Source organism: Tachypleus tridentatus, chromosome 2 (assembly GCF_004210375.1).
Source record: "Tachypleus tridentatus isolate NWPU-2018 chromosome 2, ASM421037v1, whole genome shotgun sequence".
Lineage (NCBI taxonomy): Eukaryota > Metazoa > Arthropoda > Merostomata > Xiphosura > Limulidae > Tachypleus > Tachypleus tridentatus.
The window spans coordinates 106663743-106686535 of NC_134826.1; the positions used below are offsets into that span (position 1 = coordinate 106663743).

The window sequence follows — 22793 nt, forward strand, 5'->3', positions numbered from 1 at the left end:
CAACCTACTCTGTGATACTTTTAAGTGTTTACTCCAATTTCCTTCAGGGTAGTTTCTAGGAACCTCAAAGCAGAGCAGTGTTTGTATTTTCTTTGCTTTCAAATGAGTCAACATTATAAAACATTCAACACAACTAAAATCCAACTTAAGTTAAACACTTGAACAAGTGCTTGTACAGTTACGACAGAAAGTTTGTACCTCTGTGTCCCGAGTGGTTTGATGCTCATAACTTGAAAAGTATCACGATTAGGCTAATAGAAGTATAATATATTATAAATAATATACTTACACACATCTACATAAGTTTTTATGTAAATTAAACAACAAATAAACTGTTTATAAACAAATGACCAAAAATAGGAGGAGCAGAAAGTGTTCATACAGTTCAGAACATGTGAAAAAAACATTATTCCCATAAATATGTTGTTTAGTCTGGTGAATAAACTACATTATACCATTCCAGAACTAGACACTGTGTTCATGATTATTGGAATTTAGCCAGCAAAACATTTACTTCTGGCAATTTAGCGCCGTCTCCGTCATTATCTGCTTGGTCATCATGGCGAACAGGAAACAACTGTCCAGTGATTTAAAAAAACCTAATTATTGTAAAATACAAGTCTCGTATGTCTCTTTCCGGTACTGCTACACAACTCACTGTGCCGAAATCTACTGTTCAAAGCATAATTACCAAGTTTAAGCTTACAGGATCAACTGCTAACCTCCCTCCTTCTGTATGCCCCAACAAAATTCCAGAGAAAACCAAGAGGAAGGTTCTCAGAGAAGTTAGTAGGAACCCTCGTTTAATACGTAATGACATACAGAAACTGGTAAGGGAAAGTGGGGTTGAAGTAAGCACCTCTACAGTTACAAACATGTTACGCTCTTCTGGGTTCAAAGCATGCTGTCCTCGTAGAACTCCATATTTAAAGCTTGTTCATTTAGAAGTACAATTGAGATATGCAAGAAAGCATGTAGATAAAGCCTTTACCTATTGGAAGAGTATTCTTTGGTCAGACGAGACTAAAATCGAGCTTTTCGGCCACAATGATGTTCCCTATATTTTCCGTAAGAAGGAGGAACAAAATCTTCTAAGGAACACTGTCTCTACAGTTAAACATGGAGGTGGCTCGATCATGCTGTGGGGTTTCTTCAGCTCTTCTGGTGTAGGCAGACTTCACCGCATCAACGGAATTATGAAAAAAGAAGAGTACATTGATATATTAGGTACTTGTATCAAGAATGATGCTCGGAACTTGGGGCTTGGGTGTTGTTGGATCTTCCAGCATGACAATGACCCTAAGCACACATATGTGCAATTCTAGTTGTAGAGGAAGCATATAAGCATTCTGGAGTGGCCATCGCAGTCACCAGATCTCAACCCAATTGAAAACGTTTTTCATGAATTGAAGACCAGGGTTCATCAGCATCATCCAAAAAACTTGCAAAAGTTGGAGGCCTTCTGTAAAGAAGAATGGAAGAAACTACCAGTCGAGCACTGTCAAACAATCATGGAGGGCTATGAGGAGAGATTGCGCTAAGTAATTCACCTGAAAGGCTACACAACTGACCCTTAAAGTAGATGCATGAACACTTTCTGCCCCTCCTATGTTTGGTTATTTGTTTATAAACAGTTTATTTGTCGTTCAATTTACATAAAACTTCATGTAGATGTGTGTTAGTATAATATTTATAATATACTATCATTATCCTAATCATGATACTAATGTTATGAGGAAAAAACTACTCATGATGCAGAGGTATGAACACTTTCTGTCGTAACTGTAGTTAGCTAGAGAGAGAGAATTTGCACTTTCTTTTCAATATACTTCTTTCCCTATAGAGTTAGAGTCTAAGTTGATTCATTCTCAGTTCTGAAAACTAGCAGTCTAGGAAACAAAGGATTTCGATTAGTCTTGGTATGCCTCTGTAAATCTTAGTAAAATTTAACGTGGGGAAAAGTATATCGAAAGCTAAGTCTCTAAAATGCAGTCTTATCTAACAGTGTGTATTAGAATGGGTGTCACACATATAGATAGTCAACTTGTTTACCATTAGAACAAACCACTTTCCTGTTCATAGAATCACTCATGCTCCAGTGATGACCTCTTAATGAAAAGGTGTGCAGCAATGGACTTGGTGATTCATGCAGTTTTGCGAGTTATCAAGATGAGAGAAATTTAATACACTACTGCCTCATCACAACAACATCAATTATAATGCTTTCTCAGATATAACACTGGTGCTGTGACTCCTAAAATTTATATAATTTGCTGGCATAGCTCATTGTTACATTGTTCACAGGCTATATTCATTACAATCTGTCACAAAATGAAGAGAAAAAGAAAAAGCAGGAAACCCAAAGTGTAAAATCCATGGATGTAAATAGCAAGTTTTGATATTAATTTATTTTGGGATGTTGGAAGTTATGGTAAGAATGGAATTTGAAGATGTGGCTCAGTTGTTGAAATAGCAAGACATCATTGATACAGCATTTGAAAAGGCCCAGTTTAAAATCACTTGCATGCATGGTAGCAGAGAAAACTTAGCTGTTGTTTGATCCAGTGGAGATTTAATCTATCTGGTCATAAATTATGTCATTAAAGAGGAAATAGTTTAACTTTGTTGAGAGGACAGAAAGTTCCTTGGATTCTTTATAAGTGAAACCAAGATACTGCTCAGTTTCAGAAAGAGAGATATTATGTTGTTAGTTCCAGCAGATTTAGAGTAGTGTTAAGCCTGCTCACTTTTGGTCATTTTTAATTATTCACTGAAAATGTCAATTGTTTTTTTAAGGCTACAGATTTAGTTGGTCATATTCTTTTTTCTGTAAACCACCTGTTTCTGCCACATAAATATATAGTATAATTAGCTATTTACACCTTTTAGAAGTAACATTTAAAAGAGATAATGCACATTTAATACAAACCCAAAATGTCCACACATACTGGTGTGTCACTGATATCGAGGAATGGAAAGTCTATTTAATATTTGAGAAACTTTCAATTTATGAAATAAAGAAAAGAAGCAAGAATTCTGTATCAAACAATTAGGGATAGCTGGATCAATGCTTAGGATGTGGATGAAGGTGGCCATAAAAGAATAGAGAGCTTTGCAAGCTGAGTATGTGAAATTTGACAAGGTGCTGTACATGTGGTTCACACAGAGTGGATAGCATACCTTTTTTGGACAATTCTTCAACTAATAGCAAAGACATTCTGAAATCATCTAATGGCAACACAGAATTCAAGGCAAGCAGTGGATGGCTGTGTAGAATCGAAGATTGTCACAGAATTGGCTAAGTGTCTACAGTGAACAAAATTCAGCAGAGAAGGAGGCTGCCAGTTTATATCCTAAGAAAGTGCCAAAGATACTGGAGGCAGGTGGCTACTCTGATGACAAAGTTTTTAATTATAATGAGACAGCTCTTTACATCCATATGTTGCTTGTTAAGACACTAGTAAAGAAAAATCACAGTGCAAAAACTTGTGAATTAAAGCAGATAAAGATGAGAATAATGATTCTCTTCTGCTGCAACAAGACAGGTAATCACAAGCTAACACCATTTACAATGGGAAAATAAAAGAAACTTCACTGCTTTCACCATATCAGTGTGAAGAACATGAACACAGCAAAAATACTGGGATGAATAGCTCAATTTTTGAAGACTGATTCCATAATAGCTTTATTTCTGCTATTTATAAAGAACTGAGAAGAAACAAGATGGAATCTAAAGCATTGCTTTTGCAAGATAACTGTGCCAGCCATCCTTCGATAGGAACTCTTATCTCTAGAAATGATTTGATCAAGGTGGAATTCTTCTAAAACACAACTTCATAAATACAGCCACTTGACCAAGGGCTACTGCTGACTTCATATGAAATAACTGCAGATGTCTTATCCACTCAATAGTAGACAGTTCAAAGAACACCTACTTTTTGAAGTAAAGCCTTAAAGAGGCTTTCAACAATGGAGGTAGAGATTCAGAACATATTTCTTTGAAGTGCATAGAAAGGTGCTGGAAAAAAGGCCTGATTTGTTTATTCAACAGTTGTGAAGGCAGTAATGATGATGAAGATGACCTACTGGGATTCAGTCAAAAAATAAATGAAGCTGAAACTAAGTCTGTGGATTGCAATAACTTTGATGCAAATGATACAGCTATAACCAGGAGTGTTTTTGGTGCCAATCTACAGGACAGTGACATCACTCAATGGCTTAAAATCAATGATGGCTACCCCATCTATGAAAAGTTCTTGGATGAAAAGGTCATAAAGAATGTCCAAAGCCAAACAACGGTTGATAACAACAATGACAGTGAAATTTCAATGTAAGAAAGATCATCTCTCCCTGCATCATGTTTGGTTAAATACTTTAAAGATTTATACTGGATGGAAAGACAGCCAATGGCTGTTGTAGGAATTGTGATGCATATACAAAATGCTCTTCCTAATGTTCAGAAAGAGGCTCAAAACCAAGTGAAACAGTTTCTATGTACTTTATCTTATCTGTGTTCTTTTGATATCTCTTTTCTCTGTGTGAATAAACAGTCATTTTATTTAATTGATTAGTAGTCTGTTGAATCTACTTGTTCAGCATGAGTGCCTTTTTTACTTGTTGGTTATGTTTTTCCACCTATATTGAACTTGGATGGACATGGCTCACAACATTAGTGTTGTAATGAGGTGGTAAAGTAGTTCTCTTGACTAATTTTGTGTACCAAAAATAAACCTTCAATTATGCTGAATATTAAAAAATTATCTAGCAACTAAAGGGATAGAAAATATATACCCACAGATCACAACTACTGCTAATGTAAATACCACTTAAAAAAAGAAAAAATAATTTTGTCTTTAAAGATTAATCTTCAAAATATGTTATTTTTACCTTGTTTAAAGTCTTTTTACCTAATAATTCTAACCTTCAGTACAGTGTGTATATTCTTCACAAAGTTTGTCAGTCTTTCAGTTAATATTAGAAGTTTTGCATTTAAAAAATATTTTGAGCAATTTTGTTTAATAAACTAAAAGTTTTGTCGTGAATATGTTGAGTATTTGTTCAGAGTAGTCCATTTGTAAAGTGATTTTCATCTCAATGTTAAAAATACCTTTTCTCATTTCAAAAAGCTGAAATTTTGTTTATGTAATCCCCAAAACTTGTAAAATACATTTCAAATGCTTTTTTTTTTCTCAATAAAACTATTTTATTTTCTCTAACCTAGTTCAAAATGGAATCAGTCAGTTGTAGGGGCCTCATAACAACTAAAAGCAAAATAAATCAAAATTACTACTAAGTAACTTGATATGGTAACATGAAATTACATTTCTTTATCTTCAGTAGCTTAAGGTTGGTAACATTATACACCTGTTTATAATTAATTATCATTGTCATTTTGATTGTCCTTTGAACTGAGTCCGAGTACTATCTGAACCATTGTAAGTTGTAAATCCTTCAGGGCACGTGCTGTACTTATGCTTCATGAAACATTTTTATGGTATTATTTATTTTACCTAATCTTAACTAACCATAAAAATTTTAGTTACTTTTATAATAAATAAAGAATAAACAAGAAATAAAGTACTTACCCTGATATTTTTTTCTTGTAGTTGATTGATAGCAATATGCGAGTTTTTCATGCTAATGGTAGTAATGCTTTAAATAATTTTATTTAATTAAATAATGCCATTTCAAAATCATCTTAGCTAGTCATTAAGTTTCTCACTAGAATGTTGCTTGTACTTCGAGTGAAATTAACTATTATCAATTCAAAACAGTGTTGTACAATACATGACTTGATAGATAAAAAACTTTGACTTTTTATTGGTTATATGTAATACATCATTAAATGTAAGAGAAAACTGATTATGTATCCTGAAAGAGAGGATATGACAGGTGGGTGTGGTAAAGGGTTTGATTCTATGTTGATAGCTCTATAACCAAACAAAATTGAAGGCTAGAAAAAAAAATTATGGTTGGAGCAATAATGATTCTATAATGACTATGTTTAATTTTTTACTTTTTATTTGTTTGGAATTGAGCACAAAGCTTCATAATGAGCTATCTATACTCTGCTCACCACAGGTATCAAAACTCTTCTCTCTCTCTTAATAGCTGTGCAAGTCCAGAGACATACTGCTGTGCCACTGGGGGGCTTTTTACTCTTTCATGTGGTGGTGAAAAAAATAGAAGACAAGATGTCTAGAGAATATATGTCACGTGTCATGCTAAGGGATATTCAGGGTTTTTTAAACAAGTTTTCATAGAATTAGGAACTTAAAACTTGTATATTATTAAAATATGGATTGTTAGCTAAGATTTTGATCTATTAATTGGCATAACAAAAGGTTTAACAACATTTTGAATAAGACATTAAAACCTGTCATGCATAGTAAAGTATACATGAGGTGAAAGAGATAAGAGCTTTATTTTAAATATGTAATATGTCTTTTATATTTTTATTGTTATTCAATGAAGGTCTGTAACTATGCTGAACTGAATGTTTTCCCTAATATATTTTTAGTAAACATCCTTAAATATCCTTAGATTTTTTTTTAAACTAATCTAAACATTTTTATTCTTTGGCCTGTTACTGCCATTATTACTTGAAGGAAAATTTTTAACTTTTTGCAGAAATTTAAATATAATGGATTTTTTATGTATTCTAACACAATGAAAGTTAAAACTTATCAACAGAACAAATTAAGGTTACCTGTTATTTGAAATTAGTCTTGGATTTAAACAGTTAAATGAAAGATTATTCACAACTTAAACAATTTCATCCCAATGACAGAAATAAGTAAAATTTAATTTTAACAGCTTTTCCTGCATATACATTTTTCTCATATAACTTTAATAAAATAAATCATTACAATTATTAATAAAAAATTAATAAAATCAATACTCACTATTCATGGTTTGTGTAAAGACCTTCACATATTAAAATTCTAACATTGGGTTATGAGGTGAGTGAAACATGATTTGAGTTTCTCTCTTAAAATTTTAATGAACTGGTGCTAAAATAAACTTTAAATCTTAATTTCAGGTAAAATGCATGCTGATTTTAACAAAAGTTTTTGTTTTGCTTGTATGGTGTTTCCTATTTTAGTATGAATAAGAAAAACAAAATGGACAACCACAATAAACTCCAGCTAATGATACTGTAGCCAGCACCAATGTTTCAAGCAATGATGATAATGCAGGGGTTAATGTTATGGCTTCTAGTGCAATAATTCAAATTTCATTTGAGCTAAAAGCTGTGAACATTATATATGCAGTTTCAGGTGATATACAGTGAACCTCAGCATTAGTAGTATATTCTTATTTTTGAACAATATGACAGAGGAAAAAAAACTAAAGAAAAAAGATTTTTAATAATCTGATTTCTCAAAAACTGGTAGTTTTGATAACATTTTATAAGTTGCAGAGAAAATTAACTTAGTATCTAGAATAGACTTTTCCACTAAAACAGCTTGAGGAAATTCTAAAAGGTGTACTTCAAATATTTCATATGAAAATTGCATAAAAGCTGATTTTGCTTTAAATTGACATTTAGATACTCATAGTTCTGAGTCAGAGTAAACTTTTTAAATGAAATATGACATTGAATAAAAATGTTAACAAAGCTGACTGTATATCTAAAGAATAGTTTAGCATATTTGATAAATTTTAATCAGTTACTAGGTTTATTAGCTCTGAAACAGCTGTAACTGTAATGCCAAAAGGATTTTAAATTCAGTTGAATGCAACAAATTAAAGTGAGTTTGTTAGTATATATATTGTAAAAATTAATTGGAGTAATCACCTGCAAATATGTCTTAAAGTATAATGATGTAGTCATTTTACATTATTCTGTAAATTATAAAATCATTGCACAGCACAAACCCTTTTTTTGAACTTTTTGCTTTAAATATTATAAATAACTATATGCACATGGTTGAGAATGTTATTGTATAATATTGGTGCAACCTACATGTTGATTGAACATCTCAGAATATTAATTTTTCTTGATTTTTTCAAAATTTTGTGTTTTTTGAATGTTTTGTTTCTTAGTTTACAATAGTTTTACCATAAAATGAAAACAAAGTATATCTATCCCATTTTTATTAGGGATAGCTATGTCAAGCATAATTGTTGATATACACAGTGCTTGTTTTATCCTGCTGATTCTAAAGTTCATAAAGTTTTACAATTAAAGCTGTAATTGGTTTCATTTTCTCACTACGTTGTTCTTGTCATTTGAATATGGCATCCTGCCTCTGATTATTGTTTTACAAACCACGCTTGAACTGTGGAAATAGGAAGGGGATACTGGAAATAATTTGAAGACATTGTTAAGTGAGTATTTTAAGAGAATACAGCTTCATGAAATTTTTAAATTTCCTTTCTTATATAATTAGTTTAAAAATTATTTGACTACATTGCAGTGTTTAACTATTTCACTGTGGGCCTAGTCTCAGGGATTGGACCTTATAACCATTTTGTGTTTCTTATAGTTTTCATGCTATAACTGTTGATACAGTAAGTGCATCATATCAAAATTTTGCAGATTATCAGTAAACATGAGTCTAGTTTATATAAAATATCAGACTTTTGTAACAGATTTTAAGATTTTTAAGTAATGATTTGCTCATACATTTTTTTTAATGTTGATTATGCAATGTGAAAAGTAATTTTGATTTTAAGATTTAAAATACCTTTACACATCAGAAAAATTTCAAATTTCACAAGCAAAATCTTTATAACCTCATTGTAATTACCAAATTTTTTTTAGAAAAATGTATTTTACCTGTCATTTCCACTAATGTATTTGTATGAATAGAAAAAAAAATTAGAAAACTGTTATCTCTTCTAGTTACGAACTTTGTACTCATTTCCTGCTTGCTGCAAGTTTCTAAACCTTATAAAATTTCACACATGGAGGATGTAAAAGAAATTTTATTTAGGTTTATATGTATGCATTTTGAAATGAAAAATTATAAATTACTGTATAAATATTACAGAATTCCACCATATCAAATCAAGTAGCTAAGCTATATGTGGGTCTAAAAGAAAATGATTTATTGAGCTCACTAATGTCTTACCTTGCCACCTGGAATCTAGCATGAAAAGAAAGTTTCATATGTAACTACTTAGCAGAGGCTGAGAAAACCACTAAGGAGACATTCTGAGCTTTTGATTGATTATACACACATCACTGGGCAAAGGTGATATTGTAAGCAAGTATTTTAAAAAATGGTAGAATTGGGTAAGGTCACTTTGGCTGATTCAATAAATATATTAATATTTCAGAAAATGGAGAAGACAGAAGGTTCTTATCTTACATTCTAGCTTATAAATATTGATAATTTGAGAATCTAATTTGTCAGAAACTATAGATTTTGTTTATACATCAGAAACCTATAATTTGAATCGATGCTGCATTCAGCATACCGTGTAATGCATAAAATTGATATTTAGGGTGTTTTTTCATACTTTCAAATTAAGAAATTAATCTGCAATTTGATACCAAACTTCTTGATATGCATTCATAAAACAGTAGTTCAATAAAATTTTGAATTCAAATCTATAAACCTGATGATGTAGCCTTAACCTGTGGTCATAGGAAGTAGGATCAAATTACAAAATTTAATTTAGTCCTTTTGTCGATTTTTAGTTATATACATCAAAAGTAGGTTTTATGGCAAATCAACTACTCAATTATTGGTATAAAAACATATGCAGCATTACAACATTTTGTTCATTACTGTTGTAGAATTTTACTAGGGTGCAGTATTGAAATATTAAAGTCTTGGAAAGTCTAAACTAGAAGTCCAAAACTTATTCTACCTTTTAAGTTAATTCTGGAAACCTAAACACTAAATTCATAAAACAAAATTTTCTTACTAATGGTCACTTTTTTCTTTTACACTGCTTTTAATAATGAGTTTAATATGGATGAAGGAATAAGAATTTTTCAGAATTTAAAATCAATCATTGAACATTGATTAATTACATGTGGAAGCAAACATTTTAAAGAACTTATGTTTCTAGATGCTTTTTTTAATCTAAGAGAACTTTAAAAGTGATTCATTATGTATGTATTTAAATGGATGGTGCTGCATTGCATGTCTCTTAATTATTGAACTTGGTGAGTGACAGATTTCAGATGTATCAGCTGCAATTTTTTTAATGCCTTATGATATGTTTGTGTTCCTGTTTTTTTTAAGACAGAACAATTTCAAAATCAGAGAAACAGTACCTTTAGGGATATACAGAAAAATAACTAGTAGTTGCAAACTTTGATCCACCTAAGGTAGAATATTAAAACTTAATTTTAAAAATAATTACTTTTCCAAATAGCTAGTAGTAATTTTGCTTGAGAGCATACCTGAAGTATAATTATTTTCTCATTTTCTCAAGGAAAATAATTCATGCTAGCAAAACATTTAATGTTATCTCCACGTTTTACCTCTTATTTTACTATTTAGATTTGGTAAATGAAGACAGAGAAAAATATATCAATATAATGAAAATTCAATGATTGTTTTGTGTCTTTGCTAATAGCCTGCTACTGTACCTGAAGAGAAGAGGAGAGAAATACTAATGTCAGCTCTACATAATAATAGGAGTAGGTATGTAAATCAAGCTTTTGAAAACTATTACACACATTTTAACTATAAAACATCGTTAAATGAAAAATTATAATTTTTTTATTGTAATGAGAATGGTTTTTGTAAATATAAAAAAAGGCTATCTTTTATCTTACCAACACCAATTGAACAAAACTATTTGTATTGATTTTAATAAAAATTTGTGTAAAAGATATCAGGGAATTTTTTATAGTGAAGGAGTACCTCAGATATTTTAAAATTTTAAGAAATTATTCTTTGTGATTTATATTATGTTTGTGTGTGTATAAATATATATATATATAATAGTTTGCCAGAAATACCTACACAACTCTTAAGTGTATGATATGGTCCACTAGTCTTGCATGGTAGTGCAATTTAATGATAACAGATCCTAGGATAAACCAGCCAATTGGTATTGACACAGCTTATACAATGTCAAAACCACGTGGGTTCGGTAAATATGTGGAAGGATCATAAACTTCTGGAACCATGAAAATTAATTATTGGTTTTGTGTGAGATCATTCAACACTGCAGACTATATGAAAGTATAATGCTTAAACAGTATTTAGGTCAGAGGATAATTCTGCTGGAGCTTAGAATTTGTTGTTTGGACTGGAAGAAAAGTGCCGGAAGATTTCTTTGAAATAACTGCACTGTATTCTTATTGAGTCCAATCTCAGCATTCACTACTGTAAGGTCTTTTGACCATGTTCTTCATGAATATTTTGGTTGTAGAAGTAAAGTGCATAAAGTACACATCAGTTTCAGGAAATCTGAGCACTTTTACATTTACTGGAATAATAATTGAGAATAACTTTGCACAAATTTCAAGGTATTGGAAGAATTCTGGTTGAGGTGCTGTGGTATGGGCTACATTCTGGTCATTGAATAGTTCCCTACTATCTACCATGTTTTCTTGCTTGGCTTTGAAATAATATCAATGCTTTAGAATTTAGTTTTGCTCAGGTCTTAGCCCTTTATAATATTTTTGAGACTACTGAAAAACTGTTCTAATCATTATCAATTGACTGAGATTTTAAAGTAATAATGGAGAATAGGAGTACTAGACATCTTTCAGAACTTCTTCAGAGCATGTTACAGAGTAACAGCTGTTTTTCCAGCTACTATGTTGGTATTGTTTTACAAGAGTGATATCTTAAAACCCTTCTAATACTGTATTTTTAGATTGTTATGTTAGGGTGTGCACACACATGTAATTCTCCTTCAAATTATGGATAGTGGCTGAATACTTCTTTCTGAAATTGGTTACATGTTATTTTGAATATATAATCACTTTAACAAGTATTGTCCTTCAGAAATGTCTTCAGTAAATGAGATGACAAATACTCTTAATAAAGGAAAAAAGTGTTAGAAATGTCAACAGCATACATGATAGAGATAGAAGTGGCCACTAGAAATTGTATATAATGATTTGATTTCAGAGCAAAGTATAGCCTGGTTACTTCAATGTTATATATATACTTTTAAAAGTATAGCTGTGATAATTGGATTATGTTGAAACTAAAACATTTCCTTTAGAATGTACTATAGTTAATATGATTCCCTCTTCCATTTCTCTTTTCTTGTTTGATAGATTGATTTGCTGATCTAATCAAGAGCACTTAAATTATTGTTAGCAATAAGATGGATAAAAAATGTTAATGATAATTTATTCCAAAAATGGAAAATTGCATTAAGTAGGGTATATGGTTCAGTCAATGTAATCTTGTAAACTTTTCTGTCAACAGGAGCTTTTATGATATGATGTTAACTTTTTGTAAGTGACAAGTTTGTAGTGTGCAGCATTTTTTTCTTTTCCTGTTTGTTGCTCTAAAGATTTAAATGTGGGAAAGAGATAAAGAAGAAGACTACTCTTTGGGGTTTGAGAGTTCGAATCCCTCCTCCAGCCCCCTCAGTCATCCTTCCTGCTGTTGGACCAATCAATGAGAAGTCTGCTAGTGATACAAAAGGAAAACCTAAAAAAGAAAAAGAGTAAGTGTTTTGACAGTATATGATTTATTTAAATGTATCAATTCACCCCTTAGCTTCTGTGTACCTGCCAACATAAACAGCCATTATTACAATACATATAGTTTATATTGTGTTTAATGTAAAAAGGGACAGTTTGGGCCATAAATGAAGCAAAGACAGTATTTTCTTGTCTGTCTGTTTCTTCATGAAGTTGGCTTCATAGATATACATGTTTGTGTGCTACAGTGAAACAATTATTGAATGTTTGTAATCATTCACAAAACCTAATTCAGATTTGTGTGTGTTAGCAACTGAAATAAAACCTTATATATGTTTCTTGATGATGAGAAACCCACTTGGAATTAAAATATATCTCAGAACTGCTGGTATGGGTATTAACACTTTCATTGATAAAGAGAGAACAACGTTTCGACTTTCCTAGGTCATCTTTAGGTTAAGAAAGAGAGAGTTTGAATGTAACCATTGAAGGACACGTCTTAGGGATGAGAGTATAAACAGGTACTGGATTGTAGGGGGCGTTGCATGTGGATGTTAGATTATTAATTATTATAAGTATATAGGTGTTCCTTTATATTGGTTTAAGCTTGGTTTTAGTTGCTTTATAAGTAGCGCTTTTTTGAATTTGTTTACATTTATTTCCCTACTTAATATCTGGGTGTTTTCTATGGTTATGTTGTATTTATTTGATTTGCAGTGTTCAAAAATGTGAAGGTGTTTCTTTGAATCTAGTTTTCATTTTTCTGCTTGTTTCTCCAATAATAGAAGTCATGGCAGTTGTTGCATTGTATTTTATAAATAACATTGGTGTTGTGTTTGTCAGTGTAGTTTTTCCATAGTGTGGACTTTAGTTTTGTACCTGGTTTTTGAATAAATTTGGTGTTTACTGGAATGTTGTGTTTTGTTAAGTTTTTTCCAGATGTTGGTTATTTTTTTCACTGATGTTTGGAACATATGGTATGCAGCAGAATAAGGTTTTGTAGTTTGTTGTTTGTTTGTTCAGCTTCTATTTATCTTCATGTTTGTTTTATGTACAATACTTAAATATCTTTGACAGTCTGTTCTTTTGTCAGTATCCTTCATGAGCTACAAACGATTAGCATTATTGCATAATTAAAGAAAAATAATATATAAAACTGGAATAAATGTCAGAACTAAAAATTAATAATTGATCAATTTATAGATAAAATAAAGGTACCATCTCATGATGATGGGTAAATGTGCAAAATATATCAAAATAGCCATGCATACTTACAATAGGACACATGAAGTGGGTTGCTACAGCTGTTTTTAGTGTTTATAACCAGTAAGTGATTTTGTGATGATGGGTAAATGTACATAATATGTCAAAAGATCTGTACATTCCTAAGATAGGACACGGCTGTTTTTTTTGTGTATATATCTAAGGAGTAATCAATGTTTGAAATTGTATTCAAACAAATTTTTTTTGTGCAATAATAAATGATTGTATGTGTGAAGTTGGGCTCCCTCTTGAAAGAAGATTGTGAACTTGTGATGATGATTTCACTTTTAAATGCATTTCAGTTTCATCTGTATGTGTATCTTATTTTTAATGGAAATTAGAATGTGGTCTTATTGTGATTTGATATCTTAAGAACATATAAATACAGCTGTTCAGACATCGCAACTATGTGCCTGTTAATTGTTAAAAGTGATTTAAACATTTTTGTTACAGCTTATCCACAACAGTAGAACATAGGTTGAGGTTTTGTATTGATATATGTTAGGTTGTATTCTGATATTCACAATAAGAACTACTGCAGTACAGTTTGTATCATGTAGTCAGTATCTCGAAACTTGCTGTATTTGGCAAGTTTTGGTTATGCATCAGTATTTACTACCTGGTATATGTGCAGATTCTAAAAGTGATAAGGACACTAAATGTATTTGAAAATTAAAATTTTTAATTTATTATGTAAACTTAGAAGACAATTAAATCAAGATTATGCAAAGAATTAGTACTGCAATGATTAGATAAATGAAGAACTGAAAATAGGAAATCGTTAATGCATAGTGACCATAAATCTCGAATAGCCAGGGGAAATTAGACACACATACATGCACTTATTTCATAATGTATTCACACACAAAACATGATTTTGGTTAATTATGTTAGCTACTCCTGTATTTTATCATTTACTGTGTGATGACAAGAATCCATTTGGTCCTTCAAAATTGTCTGTGCACACCTACTTCCAAGAAAAAGTAATGTCAAACCTAATTTCTTTGACATTTACTCTGAATAAATAATTGTGTATATGCTACCATGACTAATTCTAATCTTTGCTCTTCAAATGATTTTTTTCTTATCAGTATATTTCACAATTATATCTGAAATGTTAATAATGCAGCTTTCTTAAAACAGTTCTCAAACATTTGTTTAAATTTAAACAAGTGCTTCCTCTTCAGCCAAGGCAAAACATTGTATATTCAGTGTTCTTACTAGAACAAATTGCTGCCAAATTGGTCACCAAATGTTCTACTGGACACAACATAAAATGTCATCATCATTTGTCTTTTGCTTTCCATTCTTATTTGTACAATTAGTTATGGAGAGAGAAATTGGCCCATGGGGGAAAATATCTAATTCCTTTTACTTAGTAGCCATATTTTTAATAGCAGGAAATGAAATAAGGTTTTAACAATTTCTTTACAAATTTTATCAAAATATTTTTTTCATTCCTTAACATTCATTTTCAATTTCAAATATTTTGAAAAATACAGTTCTCAGCATAACTGAAAACTACAGGTAAAATGGAGATAACAAGGTTGTTTGTTTTTTAATGTTCTTGAGATTTAAATGTTTTGTAATTGGTTAATTGTTTAAGGTATCTGGCTGTCACACCTTTTTAGACCATTCCTAACCTGTATTTTCTTTGCACTTCTTTTGGTATTTAAAAAAAAAACAACTCCCAGTGAATGTTTGGGAAGATGTGGGCCTCTCCTATTGCTCCCACATGTTTCTATATATTGTTTAGCAATCTATTTTCTTTGTATAGTTTTAATGTAATGAAAGTAATGTTTACTTATTTGTTATAATAAAATAACAGATTTACTAATCTATATCTATTTTACTATCTTCATAACAGTTGAAAAAAACTTGTATTGTGACTTTTAGATACTGGAGTGTAGCAGGGTCAATTTGATGATATAAAACCTTTAACAAAATACTGTGTAAAATGCTATTAACTATATGCATATTTGCGCCTTATCATTTTATTGCAAATTGTTTTATCATTTTTTTCAGTTAACTAACCAAAGTGCAATATTGTGTTCAGTCTTGGGCTTTTTACCTTGGAAAGATATTACTAAACTCTTCCAAATAATAGTATTGAAAGGCAAGGGAGTAAAATTGCCTTTCATCACTGATAATAGGACAAATGTTCTGTAATTTTAATTTCATTAACCATCTAAGCAAACAGGCTAGTTATGGACTAGTAACCCTGCCATATTTTTTTTACATTCAATGGAAACACTTCTACTTTGAGTTTCAAATAGGCCAAAGCCAAAATGCTGCTTTATGGCACGGCTCTCTACAGGTTACAGAGTGCTATAAATAGATGGCCTATCTCACATTTGCTTGACTTGCAATGGCTAATGTGAGCAATACTTGCTTGTCGGTTTGCTGAGGAAGTGAGGTGGCCAAGATTTTTTTTCAAGTGATGGCAGATTTTCTTGCCTTGTTGGCCAAAAGTAATAAGTATCATACAGGGTGGGAAAAATGCATGAAAATAAATAATCATACACATACAAATCACCATAACGTTAAAAAACTCTGAACCAGGACTGGAAAGGCCAACTACAGATGACTTACTGTGGTTTTTGTACTTGCCTGTTAGTCTTCCTGACAAGTTCAGATAATTACAGTTATGCTACAGAAAGTCCTCTAACACTTGTATTACTGTAGTTTTCTCTTAATGTAGTAGACTAGATGTAAACATTGGTTTTGTGCTATTTTTTTTACTTTGTTTTATGTTACCTTAAATTCATTTTATGAATTTCCTAATTTTACTTTAATTTTAACTTTTTACTGGATGTTTGGCACAGATAGCCTAGCTGCTTTGTGCCATTAAACACCAAATCAACCAACCAACCAATTTGTAACTATCTCCAGACTTCTTGTTGATAATAGTTTTACTACCCATTTCAAAGAAATAGCTACAAATTTTTTAATGAAACCTAGACAGTAGTAATGAATGCAGTATTAAGTATATTGTAGAGTAGTTTTTAAATTAATTTAAACACCTCCTTTTTTTTGCCCTGAAGAAAGTCCATTTTCAGTCATTGAAAAAAAACCTGGTGTTTTGCTAATGCATATCAATTGGAAAATAATGTATGGAACTTATAGTGTATTAACTGAAAATTGTCATATTGAGGATTCAATGTTTCTCAAGTTCCCTGTCATACTTTATCTACATGGTTACCTGCATATGTTTCAGTGAGTTTACTAACAGCAGACAATTACCATAGTGGGTTTCTATTCTCTTGTGGTGATATGTTCTTCTAATTTTTGTACTTTGCTGAAAACATAAATGGGTATTTCAGTTTTTTTTTCCCACAAGTCTACAGCAAAATTAGCTAAGTATTTTGCACTAAAACCTAGACATATATACCACATGAAATGCTGCAAATGTCCACGACCTGTTTAAAAACTTGATTATTTTTCATTGAAAGTTGATTTATGTGGTTATAAATAAATAATGTATATGACATTATTGTGAACAGCTTCCTTTGTACTCAACACTTTTAAATGTGTTTACATAAAATTTCATGCACAAATCGCTTAGCTCAGTGAATAATGACTGGGTGGAAAAATAGCCAATGCAGAAGCAAACTGTTGAAGAACATGTAACATTCAACTGGATGTATATGCTTGTTTGTGGATTAAAATTTATTCTCTGTAAATGGACATAAAATTTAATTGTTTTAAACAATGTAGTTAAAAATTTTGAATTTTAAAAAGAGGAAGGGAAAACTGCAAAAACAAGTTGAATCAAAATATAAAGATTATATTTTCAAGCTTATAACTAGGGATTTAACAAAAAAAGTAAACACATTAGGTTGGACATAGTTATAAATTATTAAATTCATAAATACTAATACCTTGTTATGCTATAAGTACTGTGTCAGATGTGTGCAGTAAAAGTGCATGTTAAAAAATATAAGTTAACCAGAGAGTCATGCTTTTGAAAAGTATAACTCTGACTGTATTGACCTATGTGGTAAGGTAGCATGACTGACAAAAGTGTTATATTTAACATTTTGTAATCTTTGAGGCTTGAAGATAGGTGCTTGAAGCTACATCATAACAATTCTCTCTCTCTCTTTTTGAAATGCATTCTTAGAAAATTTGCGAGTTTTCTCCAAAAGAGTCATGAGCATATTTCTTGTTCTCAGCTCTTTAAATAATATGTTAACTAAAAACTCTTAAGTTTGGAAAGCTAGTTTATCTTTGTTATTGCTGTTTAACATTGCTTTTTATGATATATGCATGTTAAAATATATTTCATTTCAATGTTTATTGTAATTGTGAATTATTTCAGCTCTTTATTTCGTATAAGAAAAAAGTTAAAAAGTAATGATTCTCCATATGATTCTTCTACTTCATCAAATGGACATCGAATTACTAGTTGTTCAGTGGAAGCTCATAATAAGAAGGTATTTATCAAACTAATTTGAATTAACAAAACTAATATCTATATTTTAAACTAAAAATCCTAGACATTTTTTTATCAAATTCTTCACATTTAACATGCTTTACCATGAAAATTCCCACCTAGCTATTACTTTGTGTTGTAATTTAAAAGATTAAATTTAACGTCATTAATATACATATTGATGGAAACAGTTTTATAAGTAAAATGTTTTAACTTATGATGTTCTCCATATGGTGTCAAATTGAATTTTAAGATTAAGACATATTCTTGTCTATTAACCCAAAGGCTTACATGGAATTAGTTTACAATTTTTATTTATCTGGCTAAAATCTGTAGTTGTAACTTATATATAACATTTTTAATTCAGTATTTTTTAACTTGTTTGAGGCAAAAGGGTGTAAAAAAACGTATTTAGAGTACATTCCCATTCATGTTGAAAATTATAAATTACTTTGGAAGTTAAAAGTTTTGTGTTAATTTAACTTTTCAGCCAACTGTAAAGTAGTGCTTTCTGAAGTGATGTTGAATACTGATTTTTTTAATCCAAATTGTGTATTTTATCAGGATATATATACACATTAACATTAGAAGCTACTCTAAAACTGATGTATGCTTGGGAATTATTCACATTTTTTCTAAATGGTACAATTGAATATGTAACTATGTAATAATTTTAGCTGAATGAGTAGAACACAGTAAAGTGTGTTTTTGATAATGGTAGATTTTAAAGTTACTTGTATTTTCGAGCATCAACTGAAACCCACATTTGTAACATGTTCTTTGTTACAATTTTTTTACTAGAGGACTAATGGCACAAACAGTTCTAAGAGCAGCATTAAAAGCACTGGTCACAGCTCAACCATCAAGCAGGAAGTGTTAGATGGTGATGATATATCATCTTTCACTACACTGGACACTATTATCCCTCCACCCATCAACTTTGAGGGTGTCAATCATCCTTTCAGAGACTTAGATAAACCAGTCAGAAACATCCCACCAATAAGACCAATTAAAGATCAGCTCAGTGAAGATGATACTCAGATCTTTAAAATTAGAGAAGTTAAAAAAAAAGTTGTTAAGAAAATGAATGATACCAAAAAATCATGGCTGAATGGACAGCTTTATAGTGTTAAAAACACAACAATGGGATTTGATAACATCTTTGACAGTTCACTAGTCAGCATTTCTAAGAATTCAGATCTCTCTACTGGAGACCAGCAGTCTTTGATCAGCAATTACCTTGGATCATCCAGTCGTATTATTAAAGGCGAAAAGTTCCGTGTGCTGGCACGGCGAGTGACATCCCAGGGCATTGTGCAGTATCTCATTGAGTGGGAAGGAGCACCAATGTAACAACAGCAGAAACAGTTACCTAGGTGAATGTTGTTTTGTTTTTTTCTCTCTTTTGTTGTTTGGCTCAAGTCCATTTATTGCTACTCTCTCATGACTTAGTAATGCATTTGAATCCAACATGCACTCTTCTGGATGTTGGAATCTTTTTTGTTTTTTACTGAAGAGACTTTAAAACATGGGCCTGAACGAAGTGGAAAATATAGTTCAAGAAATTTTTCTATACTTATCATCTTTACTAACTAAATAAAAATTATTTTCAGGTCCTTTAAGAGGTAAAAAACTCGTATGTACATCCACATTTATGTTTGAATAATTTCTAAAGCTCAAAAAAGTTATGTTTTGATCAAAACTTTTAAAGCTGGTGTTAATATATATATATATGTATGTATCAAATTTTAAGAATTCTTAACAAATACAGGTTACATAATTTTATAGTCTATTGCATCTCTAAAAGTAGAGTAAATAACTAAATGTACAAAAGGAAGTTGAAAATATTATTACAGGTTAAAGTGATTTTGTTTGGGGGTTTAGACACAATGTGAGTCAAATGTTACCATGCCTACTGGTTAGTTAATTTCCCCTACAATGTCAGTATGATCCAGTATTAACTATCCAACTAATGACTTAGAAAATAAAACACTGAAAAATAAATAATCTGAATTGTAGTAGATTCTTTTTGTTTTGTCTTTCTTAATTATATTGTGTGCTAGAAAAGTAAAATTATCATTTTATAGATTTCAATTTTTAGACAATCTACCTTTCATATTGTGTTTTATTAACTCGTAACATATTTTTATGTTTATTTATATAATGCAATAAAATGATATTCATTGATAAAGTCTTGGAAGGCAATGTGAAACCATGAATTAAGTATTTTACTTAAACATTAAACACTGGGAATGTTGTAGGTAGCAGCATCAATTGGTGATGGCTACCTTTTAAGGGTTAACAAGTAACAAGAAACTTTAAATGTATTGATGATTAATTTTGAACTGTGTTCCAATTTTATTTATACCTGTGTATCTAACCAAATAAGGCAGTGCTTGTTTCTTCAGCTTCATTTTTTCAGGTCATAATTTTTTGTAGTTATATTTGTGTCATTTTCTTAGTCACCTATTCAAGTTCAAATATTAATTTTTCTCTTCCATTTTAGGTATTGTTTTGTTTCATCTTTCAATATTTTCAAAGTAACAGAAAGTACAAAATATAGAATGTTGCTTTCCTAGACTTGTCACATGTGATACTTTGAAGTCAGTGGTAATGTCTGACTAATGCTTTTTAAAGATTTTACATGTATATATTTTTTCCATGTGCACTTTAAAAATAATTTTTTAAGAGAATATGAATAAAAGAGCATGTCTTGGTTCAATACCTTTGAAATATCTGCACATTTATTTGAGTGCTTTTGATTAACAAATCCATTCTGTGAATACAAGTATTTGGTGCCTTAACTATAATATACTGGAGAAGAGAAACAGTTTGCTGTTATTGAAACTTGAACCTATTATTTTGGAATTAGTGTGTTTTAATTATAAATTTAGGAGTAGAAATACAGTGAAAACAGAATATACTTAAGATTATCAAAATATTACAGAGTATCATTCTCTGTAAATAGTCCAACTACCTGTTTGAAACTAAAGTTACTAGATTTTTATTACAAAATAAAATTTGTATTCAAGACAAAAAATCTGCTATTTAATTTCTAAATTAAGTTCCATTGAGTTGAAACAAGTTACACGCAACTCACTTGGTTACATGCCCACAAACTTTTAACCATACGGCTATTATTTGAGAATCCAATTACAATCTAATTTCTAAAACAAATTATTTTATACTGTTTGAACTTGTAAATTTCTTCAACCTTTCAACAGCAATAAATAACTTTAAGTTAAGAAAAGTGAACAATTTCTCCTACAACTTAGTATGATAACTTTCTTTAATGTCTCCATATAACAATAATGAAATCATATTGCTTTTTTGTTGTTATTGTAAAAGTTTTACACTTTGTAAACTTGTCAGTAATTTGTCTAACATTCAAGAATCAATAAAAGTTTCACTTTTAGCTTTGGCAATGAAATTGGATATCTCTAGTAATCCTAAAATTCTTAATTTTTGAAGCACTTTATAAAGGCCTGGTGGTTGGGATGCTGTATCCATAACATTATGCAACAAAATTTTTACTTGTTCCTGGGCAGAAATGGTTATTTTCCAATTGTTTATGCCTAAAGTAAATGGAAAAGACCTGTTTTTCTCCTTAAACTTTGCTTTTGGGACCTGGGTAATGAAATTTTCAAATTTACCCATTTTCTACAACATTCCAGATAGATTCAGTGCTGAGGCAATTTTAATTGCCTGTAACCCAAATGAGTGGTGCCTCTTCATTGATAGCTCATCCAGAAGCCTCAAAGCTGTGCTGCTCCATAATGGGAATAAGTATCTATCTCTTCCCCTGGCTCATTTGGTGCACCTCAAAGAGGAATACAACAACATCAAGACCTTGCTAGAAGCCTCGAAGTATGATGAATATGGCTTGGAGGTTATTGGAGACTTCAAAATGGTGGCATTCATGATGGGTCTCCAAAGGAGCTTTACCAAGTTTCCCTGTTATCTTTGCCTTTTGGACAGCAATGCAGTACAACAGGAAGCACTGGCCACAACAGACCAAGTTATCTGTGGGGAGGTGCAATGTCAAGTGTGAGCCACCAGTGGACCTCCAGTAGGTGTTGTTCCCACCATTGCACATAAAATTGGGTCTTATGAAACAATTTGCCACAGCTCTTGATAAGGAGTCTGCAGACTTCAAATGCCTTCAAGATTTCTTCCCTAAGCTGTCTAAGGCAAAGGTCAAAGTTGGTATCTTCATTGGACACAAATAAAGAAGATTCTGGAGTACACAGAATCCCCCAAGAAGCTCAGTAGGAAGGAAAAAAAATGCTTGGGCAGCTTTGTCGCAGTGGTTCAGGGACTCTTGGGCAATCATAAGGCTGAAAATTATGTGGAACTGGTTGAGATTCTGGTGAAGAACTACAGCAAAATGGGTTGCAGGTTGTCCCTGAAAGTTCATATCCTTGATGCTCATCTTGATGAATTCAAGGAGAACATAGGAGCATACTGAAAGGAGCAAGGCAAGTGCTTCCACCAAGATATACTGGACTTTGAATG

General features: G+C 31.1%; 1 protein-coding gene across 4 annotated transcripts in view; it reads left to right on the plus strand.

Moving 5' to 3' along the window:
• The window catches only part of LOC143244785 (metal-response element-binding transcription factor 2-like), a 75984-nt gene extending 54666 nt beyond the window's left edge, over positions 1-21318 (plus strand). For all 4 annotated transcript variants that reach the window (XM_076490104.1, XM_076490101.1, XM_076490102.1 and 1 more), the window contains 4 exons: positions 10543-10610; positions 12448-12603; positions 18165-18279; positions 19080-21318. In XM_076490104.1, the coding sequence (XP_076346219.1) occupies positions 10543-10610; positions 12448-12603; positions 18165-18279; positions 19080-19631 (891 nt within the window). In that variant the 3' untranslated portion in view covers positions 19632-21318. The remainder of the gene's footprint in view (positions 1-10542; positions 10611-12447; positions 12604-18164; positions 18280-19079) is intronic.
• The last annotated feature ends 1475 nt before the right edge of the window (positions 21319-22793 follow it).